Source organism: Peromyscus leucopus, chromosome 10 (genome assembly GCF_004664715.2).
Source record: "Peromyscus leucopus breed LL Stock chromosome 10, UCI_PerLeu_2.1, whole genome shotgun sequence".
NCBI lineage: Eukaryota > Metazoa > Chordata > Mammalia > Rodentia > Cricetidae > Peromyscus > Peromyscus leucopus.
The window spans coordinates 54,227,065-54,245,701 of record NC_051071.1 but is presented as its reverse complement, the minus strand read 5'-3'; the positions used below and the strand labels follow the sequence as shown (position 1 = coordinate 54,245,701).

The window sequence follows — 18,637 nt, the reverse complement described above, 5'->3', positions numbered from 1 at the left end:
ACGCGCCACTCCTACGCTCCTGCTAAACCCAGAAGCAATGCCTTTCTGAGCTCCATAAATTAATTTGTGACATAATTTGAGTATAAATTCTTTATGATTTTCTAAATGCCAATCTGGCGAGACAATCTTCCTGCAAAATGATTCCAAGTCCAACGCGCCATTGCCTGTGATGGATGCTCCCACCACACCTGCCCGTCAGCACAACCCTCCACCCTCACTGGGGCCTTTGAAGCACCAGCAGCTTCTTCTCCCTGGGCCTCATACTTGCTTTGCTTCCACCCCAAACATCCAGCAAATCTCCCCAGGGCTGACGCTTCAGATAGCCCATCCTTGACGCCCTCCAGATGGACCACTGGCTTTCCTGCCTCACTATGTTACGCTCTCCCCCAGCACTCTCACTCCCCATAGTTATTTTCTTTCGTACTCACTATATTTCTAAGTTATTGGCACTGCGGTGTAAAGTTCAATATGAACAGAGGACGCTGGTCATCTTGTTTGTGTGTTTCCCTCACAGGAGCTACTGAGTAAATCTTTGTTCAATGGCTGAATGGAGGGACAGAGATATAAGGGGAGGTGATGGGGAAGCAGTATCTAGAGACTCCAGTGTGCAAGGGAAGGGCATTTTTAAAACGGGAAGGAATGCAGAGGAAATGCAAAAGGGGAGGTAGACGAGAACAGGGACGGTGACCACTTGGGACTGGCCTCACTGACCTTCTCCCGGCCCGCTGCTTCCCGTGCCTCTGAGCTAATCCATCCCTTTAGAAGTTGATCCCCTTGTCTTCCCGGGTCTACAACGACCAAGCTTTACTTAGAGTCACATTCGGAACGATTTGATCCAGTCCTCCTCTGCAGGGGAGAGCACAGTGCTGAGCAAAGGTGCTGAGCGAGCCAGAGGTAGGTCCAGACAGCTCCAGATCTGGAGCTCGACCCAGGTTTCTGATTCCCTCATTGTCGAAGATGAGCAGCGAAGATCTGAGTTTCTGGTTTTGTTTGTGAAACCAACTGGCCTCAGAACTCTCCTGCTCCGATAATTGGTTGTTTAAAGGTGGTCAAAAAATTGATTTTTTTTTAAAAAAAGGAGCTAGCGTAAACCACCAGAGTAAACTTGCCTTCACCCTCCAAGCAACGTGTGTGTGTGTGTGTGTGTGTGTGTGTGTGTGTGTGTGTGTGTGTGTGACAATTATTACCTATGGTGTTGCACAGGTGCTATTGTTTCTGGTCACCTGCCAAGCAGGTGAAACCAGAACACGAGATGAGGCAGAACTTAAAGTGATTTCCCAAAGTGAAGACGAGCTTAGCAGAGGCTGGATTTAGGCTCGCTAACAAATGGAGCCTGACATAGTTACAGTGAGGCCTATGGAGGCGTCTACAGTGAAATATTACACCTTTTGTGGATTTTTTCACTCAACATCCACTTTCCATGACAAGTACTGAAGAACGGCACATTAAAAACACAGAAGGAACTTCAGATCATCCATCATGGCTGGCTCTCCTTGTTCCCAGCCACACATCATAAAATCCACTGTCAACTTCCCAACTTCAATTCATTCAGGAGTTTCAAGTCTCCCGTCATTGTAATTATGAAATCAACAACATCATCATAATTATGAACAACAACACCACAAAAATCCTCTAAATTGTGGCTTCTTTCCCTTTTGTGTTCTTCCATGATAAGATGGCACTGCCCCAAACCATCAAATCCCAGATCCCCTCGACTCAATTCAGCCAATTGAGTCTTGTTGTTATTGCTGTTGTTTGTGACCAGGTTGCCCTGATGGAGCCCTGGTTTATGTGGTGTATGCCTTATGTAAACCAGGCTGGCCTTAGTCTTGTAGAGATCCTCCTACCTCTGTTTCCCAAGTGTTGGGATTACAGGCTATGGCATCACACCTTACTTTTAGATGTTTTTTAACAAGATTTATTTTTAAATTATATGTATATGTGTGTATCAGTGTATGGGTAAGTGTACATGAGTGTAGGTGCCCATGGAGGCTTGAAGAGAGAGCTAGATCCTCTGGAGCTGGAGTTAGAGGAGGTTGTAAGTTGCCTAACGTGAGTGCTGGGAATTGAACTGGCGTCCTCTGCCAGAGTGTTACCCCTGTAACCACTGTGCCATCTCTCCAGCCCCAGGAGAGAACCCAGCTTATTGCTCAATCATACTCACACTATACACTGTTTAAATAAAATGTCAAATGTTTTATATGACATCACGGGCTCTGCAGAACTCCCGAACTATAGGCAACTTATTTTTGCTTTCTCATAAGGATGGATCTTCTTACTCTGGTCATGAGCTATCTCTTTATACAGAAATGCATCCTACTGCAAGAATTCTTTACCCCAAAGATGCTTCACTAAACAGATATAGGTAGAAACGGCCAAGAGGCCAATGAGCCATCTCTGAAAAGCTTAATTACTGTCACATGGGAGAAAATGGCTACAGGTGTAAATGAAGGCGCCAGCTCACCTTACTCCGCATCATCAACAGCACTCAATCTGTTTGTGTCTGCTGCAGTCTGCCAAGAGCCTATTCAACTGTCCCACTGGAGCCAAGAACAGGGGTCCTGTCTAAGGCACACAGGTTTTGTGCACATTTCTCTGTAGCCTCACCGCTAAATTCTACTTAATGTTTTCTCTTCTTCAAAATTCTGGTTCTATATGCATTTGAAAAATTATATTAGCTCAGAATCAGAGCTCCACACAGAGGACAAGACACTGTGTTCTGTTGCAAAAGCTTGATTTTTGCTTGTGCGATTTTATTAGGAACATGTAATCTACCTCTTAGAATTTACAACATCCTCACAAAACTGCAAATCGAAACATCAAGGGTTTCCTTTAAGCATAAATCAGGCATTACTCACTTGACAGTGACCCTGCTGGACGTATCCTGGAGGTCACTGGGGTCAAAGAGTTGAGATTCTTTAAGGCCAAGCTCTTTACAGCCCCTCAAGAATAAGATGGTATTGTCCTGGAAGGAAGCAAAGAAGCCCAAGTGTTATTTTAGATTATGACGTCCCACTTCATCAACAGCTCAAAGTGCTATTGTCAAGATGCCGGCCATCATGGCTGCTACAGTCACATCCAAATCATGGTGTGTCACACAACAAAACTGCAGTTAGGAAACACCAGAATAAACAGACACTTCAAGTTTCCAAAATCCTAGGCACGCCAAATTCAATTTTCCCCTTAGCTCGATACATCTGTAAACAACTGTAAGTCAAATGCCGCTATAAAGAGAACATAGCGTCTTTTTAAGGAAGAGTTCTTTAAACAGTCAGGTATTTTCCATGGCTTCTAAATGGTTTCCTCATGTCTCATTGCTTAGAACGTGGTTTCAATAGATACTTTAACAATACAATTAGAGCAGGGGATGGCTTAGTTGTTGGGTGTTTGTTGAACAAGCATGAGGCCCCAAGTTCATATCCCCAGCGCCCAAGGGAAAAACGAGGTATGATGGCATACACCTGAAATCCAAGCCCTAGCAAGCTGGAGGCAGAAGGACTCCTGGTGATTCCTGGTAAGCTTCAGGATCAATACGAGATCTTGTATCAGAAAAATAAGGTGGACAGTTGTGTTGGTTTGAACGAGAATGGTCTCCATAGGCTCATGTATTTGCAAGGTTAGTCCCCAGTAGTGGGGCTGTTTGGGAAGGAGGAGGAGGTGTGATCTTGTTGGAGGAAGTGTGTCACTGGGGGTAGACTGTGAGGCTTCAAAAGACTCCACCGGTCCCAGCGTGCTCTCTGCCTCCTGATGACGGGTCAAGATGTGAGCTCTGAGCTGCCATCATGGACTCTAACCCTCTGAAACCATAAGCCCAATTTAATGCTGTCTAAGTTCTGCAGGCCATGGCATTTCATAACAACAACAGAAAAGTAACTAATAAACAGGGATAGAGGAAGAGGTATAACATTGACCTCTGGCCTCCACCAGCATGTGTACACATGCAACTGCATGCATGCACGTACATAAACATACACCACACACACAAAAGAAGACATTGTAAAAATAGATAATTTGAAAATCATAAAAGGTTTTGTTGCCTCGGGTGTTCTCATCCTCAAGTTTTTCTTATTAATTGATTTAAATATATTCTTTTGGGATTTTTACACCCTTCATATATTCATTATGGGTCGTGGCTAAAAATACCCTTTTAATGGGATGCGAGATGAATTACAAGATAAAAGCAATCTGGTCCCTTCTTTCATGTCACACTTGTTCCATTGCCATCTCTCGAGTATTTGGGGGGGGGCAGCAGGTAGAGGGAGTGGGGGGAAAGAGCAGGGCACAAGATACAATGCCATACAGGAAGATGTCCTGAAGAAACCCACTACTTGGTTTGCTAAAAATTAATTAAAAAAAAAAAAAAGAAATCTAGATTTGATTGGGAAGGAAACTGAGAGCAAGGAAGACTTCTGAGAGCAATGCAAAGACCCTTGTCCTGGCAAACATGCCCTGGCAGGCACAGATTCACTGCAAACCAGCAGGGGAGCAGGACAGGCTGACCACTGTACTCTCCATTAAGGAGGATTCCATCCGGACTGCTCATCTACGGGAGGTCCTAGGAATAAATGAATGGTTCTGAAAGTGAATGCAAACTGTGCGGGTCATCCTTTGAAGACCCCAGGACAACTGGTCAACAGATTTATTGCCTCGAATCTCTAATTGTCCTCTTCTCGAGGACTGACTCCATCAATTTGTAAGAACTGCAGGACAAGGGCTATCAGTTTCCCATCAATGAGAAACCCTCTGAATGCTGACAGAAACTGCTGTAAACAACCGAACTGAGGGTGGTGATTACCCACTTCACCCCAGGTAGTTCAAAGGGATCAGCAAAGATAATATTTTTAATTACCAGTGTGTAGGCGGGACTCTCAGGCCCCAAAGAGTCCTGCTCCAGCTGAACACACTCTAGGTAATCTCCTCTTGAGAACAAGGGAAAGCCATGACTGTGATAAGATTATGGCACTAAACAATTGCCTCTAAGTTAACCAAAAGAAAGATCATCTGATTGGCACTGATGTAATCAGGGAGCTTTTAAACAGAAGGTGATATAAGAGTTTCTGCTGGCCCTGAATGCCACAGCTGCAAAGGTTTGAATGTCATCAACCCCCATGAACTTGGGATGGGCTTGGGAGATGCTCCGGGTTGCACCCTTGCAGGCATCTTGATTTCGGTCCTGTGATATTCTGAGCAAAAAGAGCTCTGTCTCACCCTATCCAGACATTTAATCTATGGACAATGTGAGGTAACAAATGGGTATTGCTCTGAGATGCTCGTTTATGGTAATTTTTAATGTGGCAATAAAAAATTAACATGCTTGAGCTCTAAAGAGCAGTAGTAGAGAGTTGTTGACCTTTCTATGGCCCATATTATGTGACCAACATGCTCCCAAGGGCTGCATTCATTATATTAACTCTTAATTCCTGCACACCTTATCCTAAACTGACAGATGAGTGATCTGCAGCCTAGAACAATTACACAATGGTCCAAGATTACAATCGACAAAAAAAAGCAGGCCGCAAAACAGTGTGGTATGTCTGATGAATCCAAGCACAAAATTCGAGGTAAGTACCAAAGGACAGTGGGACTGTGGAGGGTAGGACTGATCTCAGAGGGTCTTACAGATGTAGAAAGCAGACTGCAGGAGTCAGGGGCAGCTGAGACACAGAGCAGTTACACATCATATTGAGTCAACCAGTTAATCCTGCATCCCAGCTAACTCATCACAGAGATGGAATGGGGATCGTCCAGAGTTAAAAACTCTAAGCCCCCAAAGCAGCAATTCTTGTTCCCACCTCTCCAGTTCCTAGTTCTTTATGCTTATTCATCCATCCTGAAATTCCTGCCCTCCTCCTCCTCTCCATCTCTCCCTCTTTCCCTCTATACCTCCTTCCCCATTTTTTCGGTTTTTCTCTTTCCTGTTTGCCTAACACAAGTATGTTCTCTCATCCACAACCCCCTCTCTCCCTCCCTCCCCCCTCTCTCTGTCTCTGTCTCTCTCCCATTCTTTTTGGCTCTGAAACTCTCAAAAGACCACACTGGCTCAGAGGCTTTGCCATGTTCAGAATAAGGCACCCCCCCACCCCCACCCCCACTACCCCACCCCCCAACCCCGCTTTGCAAGTCCACATTTCAGAGGTGTACACTTCCCCTTTCCTGAAGAAGGCAACTCCAAACAAGGCAGTGACCAGCACAGATGCCAGGTGGGCTTCAGTGGGCACCGAGTGTCTTCTGGCTTGAAGTGAGAGCCTCTCGGGAAAGGGAGGAAGTGAGTAGGTGCTCTCTAGGAACCATTAGTGGCCACAATAAAGGACAGGCCTCTGACCTCCACACAGTCCCCCAGGACTACAGCATCTGGGATCATGAGTACAGACAAGGAGGTGTTCTTCCTCTGCACGTTCCCAGATGCACACGTGCACCCTGGCACACGGCACGCCATTCAGCACACAGCCTTCAAACATACAAGCTCTGTATGGCAGCCAGCAGGGGCGATTTGGGCTGGAAGATTTAAATGACTGCAGGTCTGTTTCCAACTCCTTGCTGTAACCTAATGATGCTGGAAAAGAGCCAAGCCCTAGTCAGAGGCAAAGCCAGAAGGAAGAGCCACTGAGCCAAGAGCTAACCAAGGCCAGCCACCGGCGCAGGCAAGAACAACCACGTTCTTAATTACAAAGGATGCATCCTGTACTTTCTCATCTGCCTTTTTTACCCACTGAGACCTCTCCACATTTACGATTTCCAGCAAAGCCCTCATCTTAGTAGCTTAAGTTCAGAGCTAAACCATTTAACACTGTGTCAATCCCCCAGAAGAAGTGGGAGGCACAGATTTACTACAACGTCTATTATATGTAGTTCCCACTTACACACAGCTAATATCCATTTAGTAATCTTTTGGGGAGCTTTCTAGAGACTTGAAAAAATCATTGCTACAAAAGAAAAAAAATATAATTAAAGATATATGCTGACCAAATGTATGAGCTTTAACTGAACTCTAGATTCTAAAAGGAAAAGTAAATAAGGCTATGCAGCTGAACATGGGCAGACTATTGAATAAACTTTGGATTGGGCGTTAACTTTCCGAGGTGTGGTGATGGTAATGTAGTGAAGTGAGTGGACGCCTTATTTTTAAGTACACATCTGGATTATTTAATGGTGTGTTACATCTGTAACACAACTTCTAAATAGTTCCAATAAAATTGTGTGTGCATGTCTGTGTACATCCATGTATCTTCACATGTGGGAAGAGGGAGGCCACAGAGCAAAAGACAGGGGTGGAGAGGAGAGAGGGATGGAGAGACCGTACATATGTGTTTCTCTGTGTTTAGAGAGAGGAATATGCAAATAATAAAATATTAAGAATTGAGTCCAGAGACTGAACTGACAACCAGGAAGCCTGCATGGGACTGACCTAGGCACTCTGCTCATAGGTTACAGTTGTGTATCTTGGTCTTCTTGTGGAACTTCTAACAGTGGGAGCAGGGGGCTGTCTCTGCCTCTGTTGTCTGCTTCTGAGACCCCTTTCCTTACTGGTTGCCTTATTCAGCCTTAATAGGAGAGGATGTGCCTATTGCTACAGCAACTTGATTCTCTGTGGCTGGTGATATCCACGGGAGGCTTGCCATTTTCTGAAGAGAAACTAAGGAGGAGGGGAGAAAAGGGAAGGTGGGATGTGTGTGTGTGTGGGGGGGGGACTGGAAGGAGAGGAAGGAGGGGAAATTGCAGTCAAGTTTGGGGGCGAGTACTGAAAGAGTCGATTGGAAAAGGGGGGCATTTTGGAGTCAGGTAGAAACCTGGGGCAAGGGAAACTCCCAGGAATCTGCAAGGATGACCTCAGCTAAGACTCCTAGCAATAGCAGACATGTAGCCTGAATAGGTAGGTCATTTCCTGTGAGCAGGGAAGGCTTCTAGTAGAGGGACTGGGACACGAACCCAACCACATCACCTTCGACCTACAACCTGTCCTGCCTCTGGGATGTCCTGGAAAGGCTGGTAAGGGGTACGAGTGGTACAAGATTGTGAGAGCGGCCAACCAACGACCAGTCCAGCCTGAGACCCATGCCAGGAGAGGGAGCCCATCCCTGCCACTGCCTGGAGCACCAGGACCCACAGGCTGGATGGCCTCGAGACCTAGAATAGAACCAAACACAACTGGAGGGTGGGGGGAAGTCAATGTAGTAATGCCCAACGATATTCCGCTGTACTCACAGAATGGTGCCTAGCCTAATAGTCATCAGAGAGGCTTCATCCAGCAATGGATGGGAACAAATACCGAGACCCACAGCCAAATATTAGGCAGAGCTGGGGAATCCTGCTAAAGAAAGGGAGAAAGGATTGTAGGAACCAGAGTAGTTGAGGACATCACAAGAAAACCTATGGAGTTAACTAACCTGGGCTCATAGGAGCTCACAGACGGCCTTACCATCTTCCTGGCAACTCCTGCCCTGAAGATTTTATATCTTTATCAATTCTCGCCCACTCTAAGATGGGAGAGCAGCCCAGCTCAAGAGAGCCCCTCGCCCCAGAGTCTAGTTGTCTATTGCAGGTAATGCATGTTCATTAAACTTTTAAGTAGAATGTACCAAATAGTCTCCTAGATGTTTTTTAATGGTGAATAAAACAAGAGATTCCTTCATCTTCATGATCCTTTATGTTTTTAGATTTGTTCAAAATCCATATAAACAGGGGAAAGCTGGTTGAGTGGGCAAAGGCTTTTGTGACCAACTTTGATGACCTGACTTGATCCCAGGGACCCATGTGGTGGAAGGAGAGGACAGACTCCTACAAGTTGTTCTCTGATCTACACACACACACACACACACACACACTCATGCACACACGCACGCACACACGCACACACACACACACACAAACACACACATGCATGCACACACGCACGCACGCACACACAATTCAAAATCCACATAAACAGAGGTCTTGCATCAAATTAGACAATGGAAATTAGCGAACATATACTAAGGAACATGGCATGATAGCCCTGGGGACAGAGGGACTTTAGTTAGAACCTCAGTCTCATCTGCACCCTGGCTGTGTGTTCTGGGTGAGACTCCCTAGCCTTTCTGATTGTCACATCTCTAATCTGTAAGGTAGGCTAGGGGTGCAATCAACCTTGTAGATGTGGATGCCAGAATTACAGGAAACAAGACATTAAAAGCACAGCCCGACTCGCTGGCATATTCCAGGCATTCCTTACAGCAGCTCTCCCCTTCCTTCCAGGCTTGCTTTCCACAGTTTCATTTATTCCCATAGGCAACTATGGTCTGGAAATACAAAATGGAAAATTCCAGAAATAAATAATTCGTGAGTCTTAAACTGCATGCTGTTCTGGATAACGTGATAAAGTGTTCATGATGTCACTCTATCCTGCCCAGGATGCGAGTGTCCCCTTTGTCCAGTGTGTCCTTGCTCCACACACTACTTACATGTTCGTTACTCTGCTGCCGTCTTGGTTACCAGAACAACTGACAAGCCACCACAAGCTTGAGTAATCCTTATCTTAATTAATGATGGCTCTCACAGCACAAGAGTAATGGGACTGAAAATTTCATTACAGTACATTATCACCATTGTTTATTATTAGCTTTTGTTAACATCTTACTATTTTACACATCAAATTTATCATTGATGTGCATGTATGAGTCATAGCTGCATCACTACGAGAGAATGTCTGACAGACAAATGAAAGGGGCGGAGATTAACTTCCGCTCACGGTTTCAGAGCCCTCAACCTAGCATGGCTGAGAAGCCATGGAGTTCATGATGGCAGGAGTGTGAGATGGAAGCTGTTCACACGAGAGTGGGCCAGGGAGCGGAGGGTAAGGCCGAATCACTGGCAGGGCTACAGCTTTCAGAAGCCTGCCTCTTACTGCTCACCTACACCATCCGAGAGGCACCAACAGTTAGGGGACAACTGGTCAAAGCATGAGCTTGTGAAGAACAGTTCAGATCCAACCATAAGCCAATCAGATTGTATGTACTGTGTGTGTGTGGGGGGCTAGTATGGATGGGGTCTGGTACTAACTGAGGTTTCAGGCATATGCTGCGTGTGTGTGTGTGTGTGTGTGTGTGTGTGTGTGTGTGTGTGTGTGTATGTGTGTGTGTCTTAGAATGCATGCCCTGTAGGTAAGTGAGGTGTCAGGTCAAGAAAAGACTGTGGAAGATAGAATGAAGAACAGTTTAGGCATCTAAGAAAAAAGAGACACTTGCACATAGCCTGTCAGTTACACGGGAGATTAAAACAGAGGAGGGATGCTGCTTTTATTTGTTCACTGTTAGTCACCAGCTTGGCGTCCACAGGCAGCCTCAGACTCAGGAGCAGGCTAATATACGCAGAGGTCATGTGCAAGGTAGCTGCCCATGTGTAAGTCATCATTGGCAATTATTCCCCAAACATAAATCCTCAAGCGATCCTTCCCAATTCAATCCAGAAAAGCCTGCTTAAGCCAAAGTGTATGTGGAGGGCTCTTAACCCCACGATGGAGCAAAGCCGTGCTGTGGGAAAATGCATGTACAGATGTCCAGTGCTCATCGTTCCTGGCTACAGCTGGCTCACAGACCCCATCAGCCTCTGTCCATAGAAGAGGCTCGCTTTGGCCTTGGCTGTGCTTCAGGTTGGAGGGGCCAGCAAGGCACTCCCATGCGGCCCCTGGGGGAGCACTCCACGGCCTCATCACATCTTAAGGTTGCTGCTCTCTTCTTCAGAAGGCAAACAAGAAACCATTTGCTGCTTTTCGCTCCCCTGAGCCGTCATTTCTATCTAGAAAGGAAGAGCCCTCTGTCTCCTTGATTCACTGTTCTGGGCAAGCTTGTTTCTGGCCATGATTCAGGAACCCAGCACTAGGGGAGCCCTTCCAGTGGGGTGGACCCACTTTTCTGGGTTTTATTTCTTTTTCTCAAATAGAGAAAAAGCAGCACGGCTTGAAGTTCAGAGAAAATAAAAGTAATGCACATTCAGGCTTCAGACAAACTCACTACAGCCAGGTTTGTAAAATCCAATATAGAACACATTCCTGTAACTTCCAGTTTCTTTAAGTGAAAGACTAGATGGAAAATACAAAAATGTAAACTGTGATCACCTGTGGATCTGTCATTTCAGTACATCTGTATAATACATGCTTGCTATAAAACCATAATAAGCAATAGGATATCTCAAAAGGATGTGGAAGTACATCAGAGAAGACCAGATCTTGTTAGGAAAATCAACAACCAAGATTAATGTTACTTTTCTATTCTACCTTATAAAACTCATTTTGAAATATGTTTTTTGTTAGGTTTTCGACATGTGAAGCAAACTCCCTTCAACACATATACAATTAAGAAGCTCAAAACTTAAGGAATACATTACCAAAAACATCTCTAGGAACTTACCCCATAATTAATAGAACACCGGGGTTTCCTGGACCTGCCCTGTTCACAGTTACTGCCCAGTCTGTACCGGCTCCAATCAAACTCCTGGGACTGGCTGGAATCCAACAACAACCAGCACTAGCCAGACTACCAGAGTATTTTTACTTGCCAGGAGCACTTAACGAGGACACCAGCTCTACCACTGAGAGGAAGGAGGAACTCAATGCAACCGGGAGACTTTAGGGAACTGAACCGGAAAGGTGGCATGGGATGGGTTCTTGGGGTAAAAGAAAAAACCATGGATGGGAAATGAGCGAAAGCATGGTAGGCTTCAGAAGAAAGAATGGAAGGGAAGGAGGGAAGAAAATTGAGTTTTAAGATTGATGGGTGTGTGTGTGTGTGGGGGGGTGAGCACCCCTCTGACAAGCTCCAGGCTATGAGAACTTAATTCAGTTCATGTGGAGTCTTGGAACCCCACGTGTATTTTAGGGCAAATGTGTGTGGTTCTGTGGGAGGAGCTCACTGGTCAGGGAGAAACTCCCCCAAAGGCCTCTTCAAAGACTGAGGAGAAGTAACTCAGCAGGAGCAAGAGGAGGAAAGATGAGTGATCTAGGAACCGATGATGCGCTGGGAGAGATTTTAGGGGATGCCAATGCTGCAGCCATTGAAATGATCTTTAGGAACTAGAGGAGGCTGATGAAAGAAAGAAAGTGGGTTTAATTCGGAACACCCTCTTCTCAAAGAGCCACATCTCACTGGGGACATGTATTTGGACCAAGAGTCAACAGTGAGGCCACTGAACAATACAGAGGGTTAGGAGTCAATGGCTCATGTGCACAGGAATCGGCGATCAGCTAACTAGCCTCAAAGTGTCTCTATAAGTTTCTTTTATTGCTTTTATTCTACACCACCTTCTCGACTTCAAGAACTTGACTTTTACCTCACTGTTCACTTGAAATTCTAATAAAAAAAAATCAGTAATAGGCTTTTAATCAGAAAATCCATTCATTGATGATTGGACAGTATTCACCCAAAATAAGTATCATATGGAAGCCATTTATTGGGTTATTGCTGTGTGCCAAAAATTTCCATTCTCAGTACTTCACGTACTTTTTTCTCATGTAACACCACACAATAGCCTTGGCATGTTGCAAGTCTTCCTCACTCTCATGATCATGCGACCCACACATTTTCATAGAGTGCTTACTAACTGTGTACCAGAGAGTGTTCTAGGAAGCACCTGGGCGCCAGGTCGGGGCAAGAGCAATGCCAAGGTGCTGGCAGGGTTCTACCTGGCATGTCTGAGGACCAGTGAGGCCATTTCCAGTTACACTCTGAATTTCCAGAATCTGCCTGGCAGATTCTGACCCACATCCACCTCCTTCACACTAGCTTTCCCAACTCCCAGGCTTCTCATTCTCCTTTAAAATGCCTCCTCTCCTCCCTCTCCTCTCTCCTCTCTCCTCTCTCCCCTCTCCCCTTTCCCCTTCCTCTCCATTCCTCTCTCCCCATGTTGCCTTTCCTGGGGATTTAATCCTGACCAAAGTGGCTGTTTGACTCCACTGCCTGCCCCTCTCCAATCTTCCCAACACAGAACAGAGATAAAGGAAAAGAAGCAGGACACACAGTGAGGCTTGTTGGCTGAACCTGACATCCCTTGTCTGTACTTGAAGAGGAACCATGTGTCCACACGGAGAGATCCTGGCCCCTCCTCCTCTTCCTCCTCCTCCCCCAAGTTGCTTCAAGAGAAGAAATGGGGCACACACCCAGCTCAGCTCGTTTGGGATATCCTTTCCGTGGCAGACAGCCTGTCTGTAGGACACATGTGTTCTGTTTGTCTCCACCATGTGGTAGGGGCCTCTCTGTGGGGGATGATGCCTGCGGATGTCCAGCTGTGGCAGGAATCGATGGCTGGGTTTGTTTAATTCAAGGATGAGGATCAGCAAACCCGCTTGGCTGCAGCTCCAATCCCATGCATTCTCTTTGGCTTCCTGGGAAGCAGTGCGGCTAGTCTGCCCCCTGTGTGACTCCTGCGCTTCTATCTGAGCCTGGGGGATGAGAGGGGCACTGCTTATGGACAGCTCTAAGCCCCTGGCACTCAGTTCTCCAGGCTACTGGACATAATGGTGCTGCTCTGGATCTGGAGACGCCACAAACACGTGAGCTCCCACTGCCGTCGGCCCATTAGACGTAGTTGGTAATCCTGGGCATCTGGTCAGCTCTCTCCCCACCCGGGAAGAAGCCTGACCGCCCCCTCCCTCTCTGTTCTGTGTCTCCCTGTCATCTTTCACCATCTTTTCTCTCACGGACACGTTAAATCTCCTCACCCCATTCATCACAGATTCTGCATTGGAAAACTGTTTCTATTTAAAAGACAAAGCCGGATACCCTAAGGCATTCTGAAATAATCTGTTAATTTTTTTTTTTTTTAACAATAGGAGCAAGATGTACACCTTGGCTCGGGTGGATATTAAAGAGTCAGAGGTTCAACTACACTAACTTTCATTTAGTTTTAAACACTTAAATCAATTCATTGCGTATTTACTGCATGAAAAGTAACGTGTGAAGTGCCCTGTGCAGGAAGGTTCACCGTCAGGGCTGGATTCTTCTTTGCAAATGAGAGAAGCCCAGAAGAAGTCGATATATGTGGATTACAGAGTCTAGAACAACCTGGGCCCAGGAGCACTCACCCACCTGTAAAACATAAATGATGGAGCCCTTTACCTGCGGTCTGAAGTGGCTGTGACATGGGCGTGAGTTATAGGGTGGACATGGAGTAGGCATACAGGCGAACCCCCGAAGCAGCAGGAAGCCAGGGCTTTGTGATTTGGGGACCTACACTTACTTCTCTCATCTGTCCACTCTGCGGGCCGGCATGTTGGTCCTCACTGCGGTTCCCCACTAAAGTGGTTAGGGACTGTACAAGGAGATCCACTTTTTTCCCCCTCACTTGGCGTTAGAAAAACAAGGCAGGAAAAGATCTCTACAGGCCCGCACAGAGTAAAGCTCTCTCCCACAATGGCTAAAGAGATTGGACAGACAAGATCATGAACCCTTTCAGTAATGAAGAGGAGGAGGAGAGGTACTGTTTCCAACAGGAGAAAACCTGGCCCAGGAACACAAACTTCATTCACTGGGAGGGAGGGGCAGAGCTAGCTTTTTCTCCCCAAGTTCTGTTCTCAGGGAGTGGACTATATGGTTATTACTATCACTGTAAACATATCAATCAAAGCTAATCAAACTTAAAGTTTCTAATAACACAGGAAAGTCTGTCTCCTAAGCCATAATGCTGCATCGGTTTCTCAAAGTTAACAATACAAAAGCTATAGAATCAAACAATAAACATATAATTAACTCTCTTGCAAGAGATTTTTCAAGCGCAATTCCCTCACCACACAGCAACTGAAGCACAATTCTTCTTCTGTATAGGGTATTTAAGATCTGGAGTGCCCAATTCCAGAGACTCCATGGCCTTTGGCACTGGGATTTGATCTGCTTTTCTGGATTCCTGACTCAGGGCCATGCCTGACAGCGCCACAGAAGTGGGAGTCCAGACAATGAGGACAACTGTCTAGATGCCATGAAATCTAATCCTCTGAAAAAGTACTGCTCTGCTTCCTAAACTACTTAACCTAACCCTAAAATGCAACATAAGCATTCAAATGTTACATTGGCAAATTGTTTCCCAATATAGTCCATTAATTGTGATTTTGGGAACTGACTGAAAAAATAGTTTTCATGTGTATTGGGATCACACTGCTTAAATTATCTATCCCACTCTATCAAATAATAGGCATGTATCTACTTGTCAAGGGTGACCAGGAACACTGATAAAATGTGGTGCAGAGCCTGCTATGGATTTTCTAGTGCTTCTGATTAAATGGATGAAGAGCTGGGAAAAAAAAGTACTGAGAAATGTTTAAAATAACGTGGCGCTGTAATCAAGTCAAACTGTGGGGTCAATAGACTTATCACCTGAATAGAGAATAAAATATATCAGTGTGAGTGTCTTCCAATACACATGTCATTTATCAGTGGCACCAAGTACTAATGGAAGTAGAAACTAGTGTCCATTGACAAAGCAACCAACCAATCAAACATAATAAAATACTGAGTAGAACAGTGTTATTTTATACAATTTTTTAAAATGTTGGTAAGAATGTAGAGGAAGAAAGCTCTGTGTATTGCTGATAGGACTGCAAAAATGGCAGAGATGTTAAGGAAAATAATTCAGCAGTTCCTCCAAAAGTTGAATGCAGAATTACAATGTGATCCAATAATTTCACTTCTGACCATATACACAGACGGATGGAAAGGGGAGACCAAACTTGATTCCTTGAACAACTGATGTTTATATTCACAATAGCCAAAAAGCAGATGCAATCTAAATGCCTACCAGCAGACAGAAGGACACAAAGATTGTGTATGTACACACAAAGGAATGTTACTGACTCTTAAAAAGGAGTGAAATTGTGCATGCCGCCACAACAACGGGCATTAAGCTAATGGGAATAAGCCAGCCACAAAAGTAGAGAAATTCTGTGCTTCTGCTTATATGAAGTACTAAGAGTGGTCACATTCTGAAGGATGGAGGGCAGAACAGAGGTCACCAGGGTGAGAGAGAGAGAGAAAGGGATAACGGGAAGTGATTGTTTAATGGGCACAGTTTCAATCTGTGGTGATGAGAAAGTTCTGAAAACAGTGCTAAACATTAAATATCTGCATAACCCATAATTCACATATTCTAACCTCAACCTCAAGATGAGTATCTGGAGGAGAGGCCTTTGGGAGGTGACCAAGTGATTGTGATGGCTGTTCTTGGTTGACTATATCTGGAAGGAACTATAATCCCGAAGCGAAGGCACATTTGTGATCTGGATCTTGAGGCAGGAAGACAACATGCTTTTGATCTGGATCTTGAGGCTGGAAGGCACAGGCCTTTAATCCAGACTTTGAGGTTGGAAGGTACACCTTTAATCTGAGTCACACCCTCTGTTGGAAACCTATATAAGGACAATGGAAGAAAGAAGGGCTTATTCTTCGCCTGCTTGCCCTCACCTCATCAACACATCCATTCCTTCTTCAGGATCCCAGCAGACCAGCTGAGATACCCAACCTTGTGCAGCTACTAGATTCTTGGACTTTCCATTCATAACTAGCCATTCTTGGACTGTAGCCTGTAAGCTATTTCAATAAATTCCTGTGTGTGTGTGTGTGTGTGTGTGTGTGTGAAGAAAGAGATTCATTCTGTAAGTTCTGTGATGCTATAGAGAACCCTGAATAATACAGTGGTGAAGACAGGCCCCACATAATAGACTTTCCTATTCCTACACCCTCCATCATGTAACATTACAGACAGAGAATATCCATCTATGAACCAGGGGGCAGATTCTTACCAGACACAAAATCTGCTAGTGCCTTAATGTTAGGCTTTCTAGCCTCCAAAATCATGAGAATCAACTTCTTTTGTTCATAAGTTTATAGCCAGTTTACAGTGTTTTGTTCTAGAACAGTGATGAACTAGACAAGTAATTGAGCTACCAAGTGTCATTCAACTGAATATCTAAAATGGAAACCATATTATGTATTCTACTGTAGAAGGAAAGGAGGGAAGGGGAGGGCAGGGGAGGGAAGGGGAGGGCAGGGGAGCAGGGAAAGGCCATTATCAGCAACAAAATTTGCTTTGTCACATGGTACAGTCCTGGAATATGTGACCTGGGAAGGTGTAAATCAAGTCAACTAGGAAAATGTGGTATATACAGTATTCCTCAAGTGAAGGTCTTGGTGCTTAGAGTCACTGTTGTGAGACAACCTTATGTATGTATGAATGTATGGATAGATGGATGTATGCATGTAAGTATTGTGTATGACTGCCTGGGTTAATGTGTACCACATTCATGCAGGTGCCTGAAAAGGTCAGAGGGTGCCAGATCCCTAGGACTGGAGTTACAAATGGTTGTGAGCTATCATGTGGGTGCTAGGAACTGAACCTGGGTCCTCTACAATACACCCAGTGCTCTTAAGCCATCTCTCCTGACCCCAAGACATCCTTTTAAACTCTTGCAGCTCAGCAGTTCCTGTACCCAGTGAATCTCCAAATCTTTGTTTCCATCATCTCCCGGTACCTCCATTCATAAAATATGGCTTCAGAAGATGATGTGTTGAGACTGTCACACGACACTCAAAACAGAGTGAAATCACCATCACTCTGCTCTGACCATATTCTGTTCTCAGTGTGTGTCCCCCCCCCCAACCCCCGGAATGCCAAGCTCAAGGCACGCAAGGCTCACAGGACTCCAACAGCTAGGAGTCTAATTCATTCCTGCCCCATGAGAAAAGGTGCAATTCACACCGTCTCCCTAGACAAGGATTTACTGGTTAATACTGACCGCTGGAAGCATCCTTCACAGTCAGGGTCAGGCATGTGGATGCCATTAGAAAAAGAAACAAGAAGGAGCCAGACTGACAGATTCTAATGTGCTCGTCCCTTTTGCATGGATGGGTCACCACCTCTCCACTGAGAAGGCTAGAAGCCAGTTAAGAAAGGAAATGCCACAAAGTAAAAAGCCATAGGCAACCTTTGCACTCACCAACAGAGAGTGTGGCCTGGAGTAATTTTAGCACTTAAGAAATTCAGCTGGAGAAAATGGTTCTCTTCAAATGTTCTGCTAATATTTAAATATACGTGGAAAAGAGGAAGCAGAGAGAATTCAATGGCGGAAGAAAGGAAAGCTGTGGAAACACCACAGCCAGGCCACTCCTCTTGTTCCTTCACGGCTACCCATCTATTGGGTCCTTCACTGAAATCAGGGCACCTTCACTACGCTAGTGTGTTACTAAGTAATTAAAAAGGGGGCTGGGGAAGAGACTGCCTTCCAATAGCCCATAAATTCCTAACTTGATAATCCTTCAGGAGTGGAAGCCACAAACACATCTTTAAGAAACTTTTTAAAAAGCAGATTAAAAAAGTATCCATGGATACTGCAATGTTTGGTCCAAATTATACAATAAATAAGTGATCCCTCCCCAATAGTGTCTAGCACATTCTTGGCATCCAACTAGAGTCAACACATTGCACATGCTGTTTATGTTCACAAAACATTTATGAGACAAAAGTCACCAGAGAAAGGGAGGAAAAAGGCAAGGTGAACAAGGAAGGTTGAGCCACTAATGTGGCTGCAAAGGACCTACTTCTAAGCACTTGGGCTTCTGAAAGAGCATCCATGGGTACCTAAAGAAAAAGCATCCATGGGTACCTAAAGACAAGAAGAGCATCT

The 18,637-nt window shown here is 45.1% G+C and overlaps 1 protein-coding gene across 12 annotated transcripts in view; it reads right to left on the bottom strand.

Annotated features, from left to right (window-relative positions):
• Limch1 (LIM and calponin homology domains 1) overlaps window positions 1–18,637 on the bottom strand; it is a 320,820-nt gene that overhangs the window by 92,492 nt on the left and 209,691 nt on the right. For all 12 annotated transcript variants that reach the window (XM_037209070.1, XM_028882266.2, XM_037209072.1 and 9 more), the window contains exon 4: window positions 2,859–2,965. In XM_037209070.1, coding sequence (XP_037064965.1) covers window positions 2,859–2,965 — 107 coding nt within the window. The remainder of the gene's footprint in view (window positions 1–2,858; window positions 2,966–18,637) is intronic.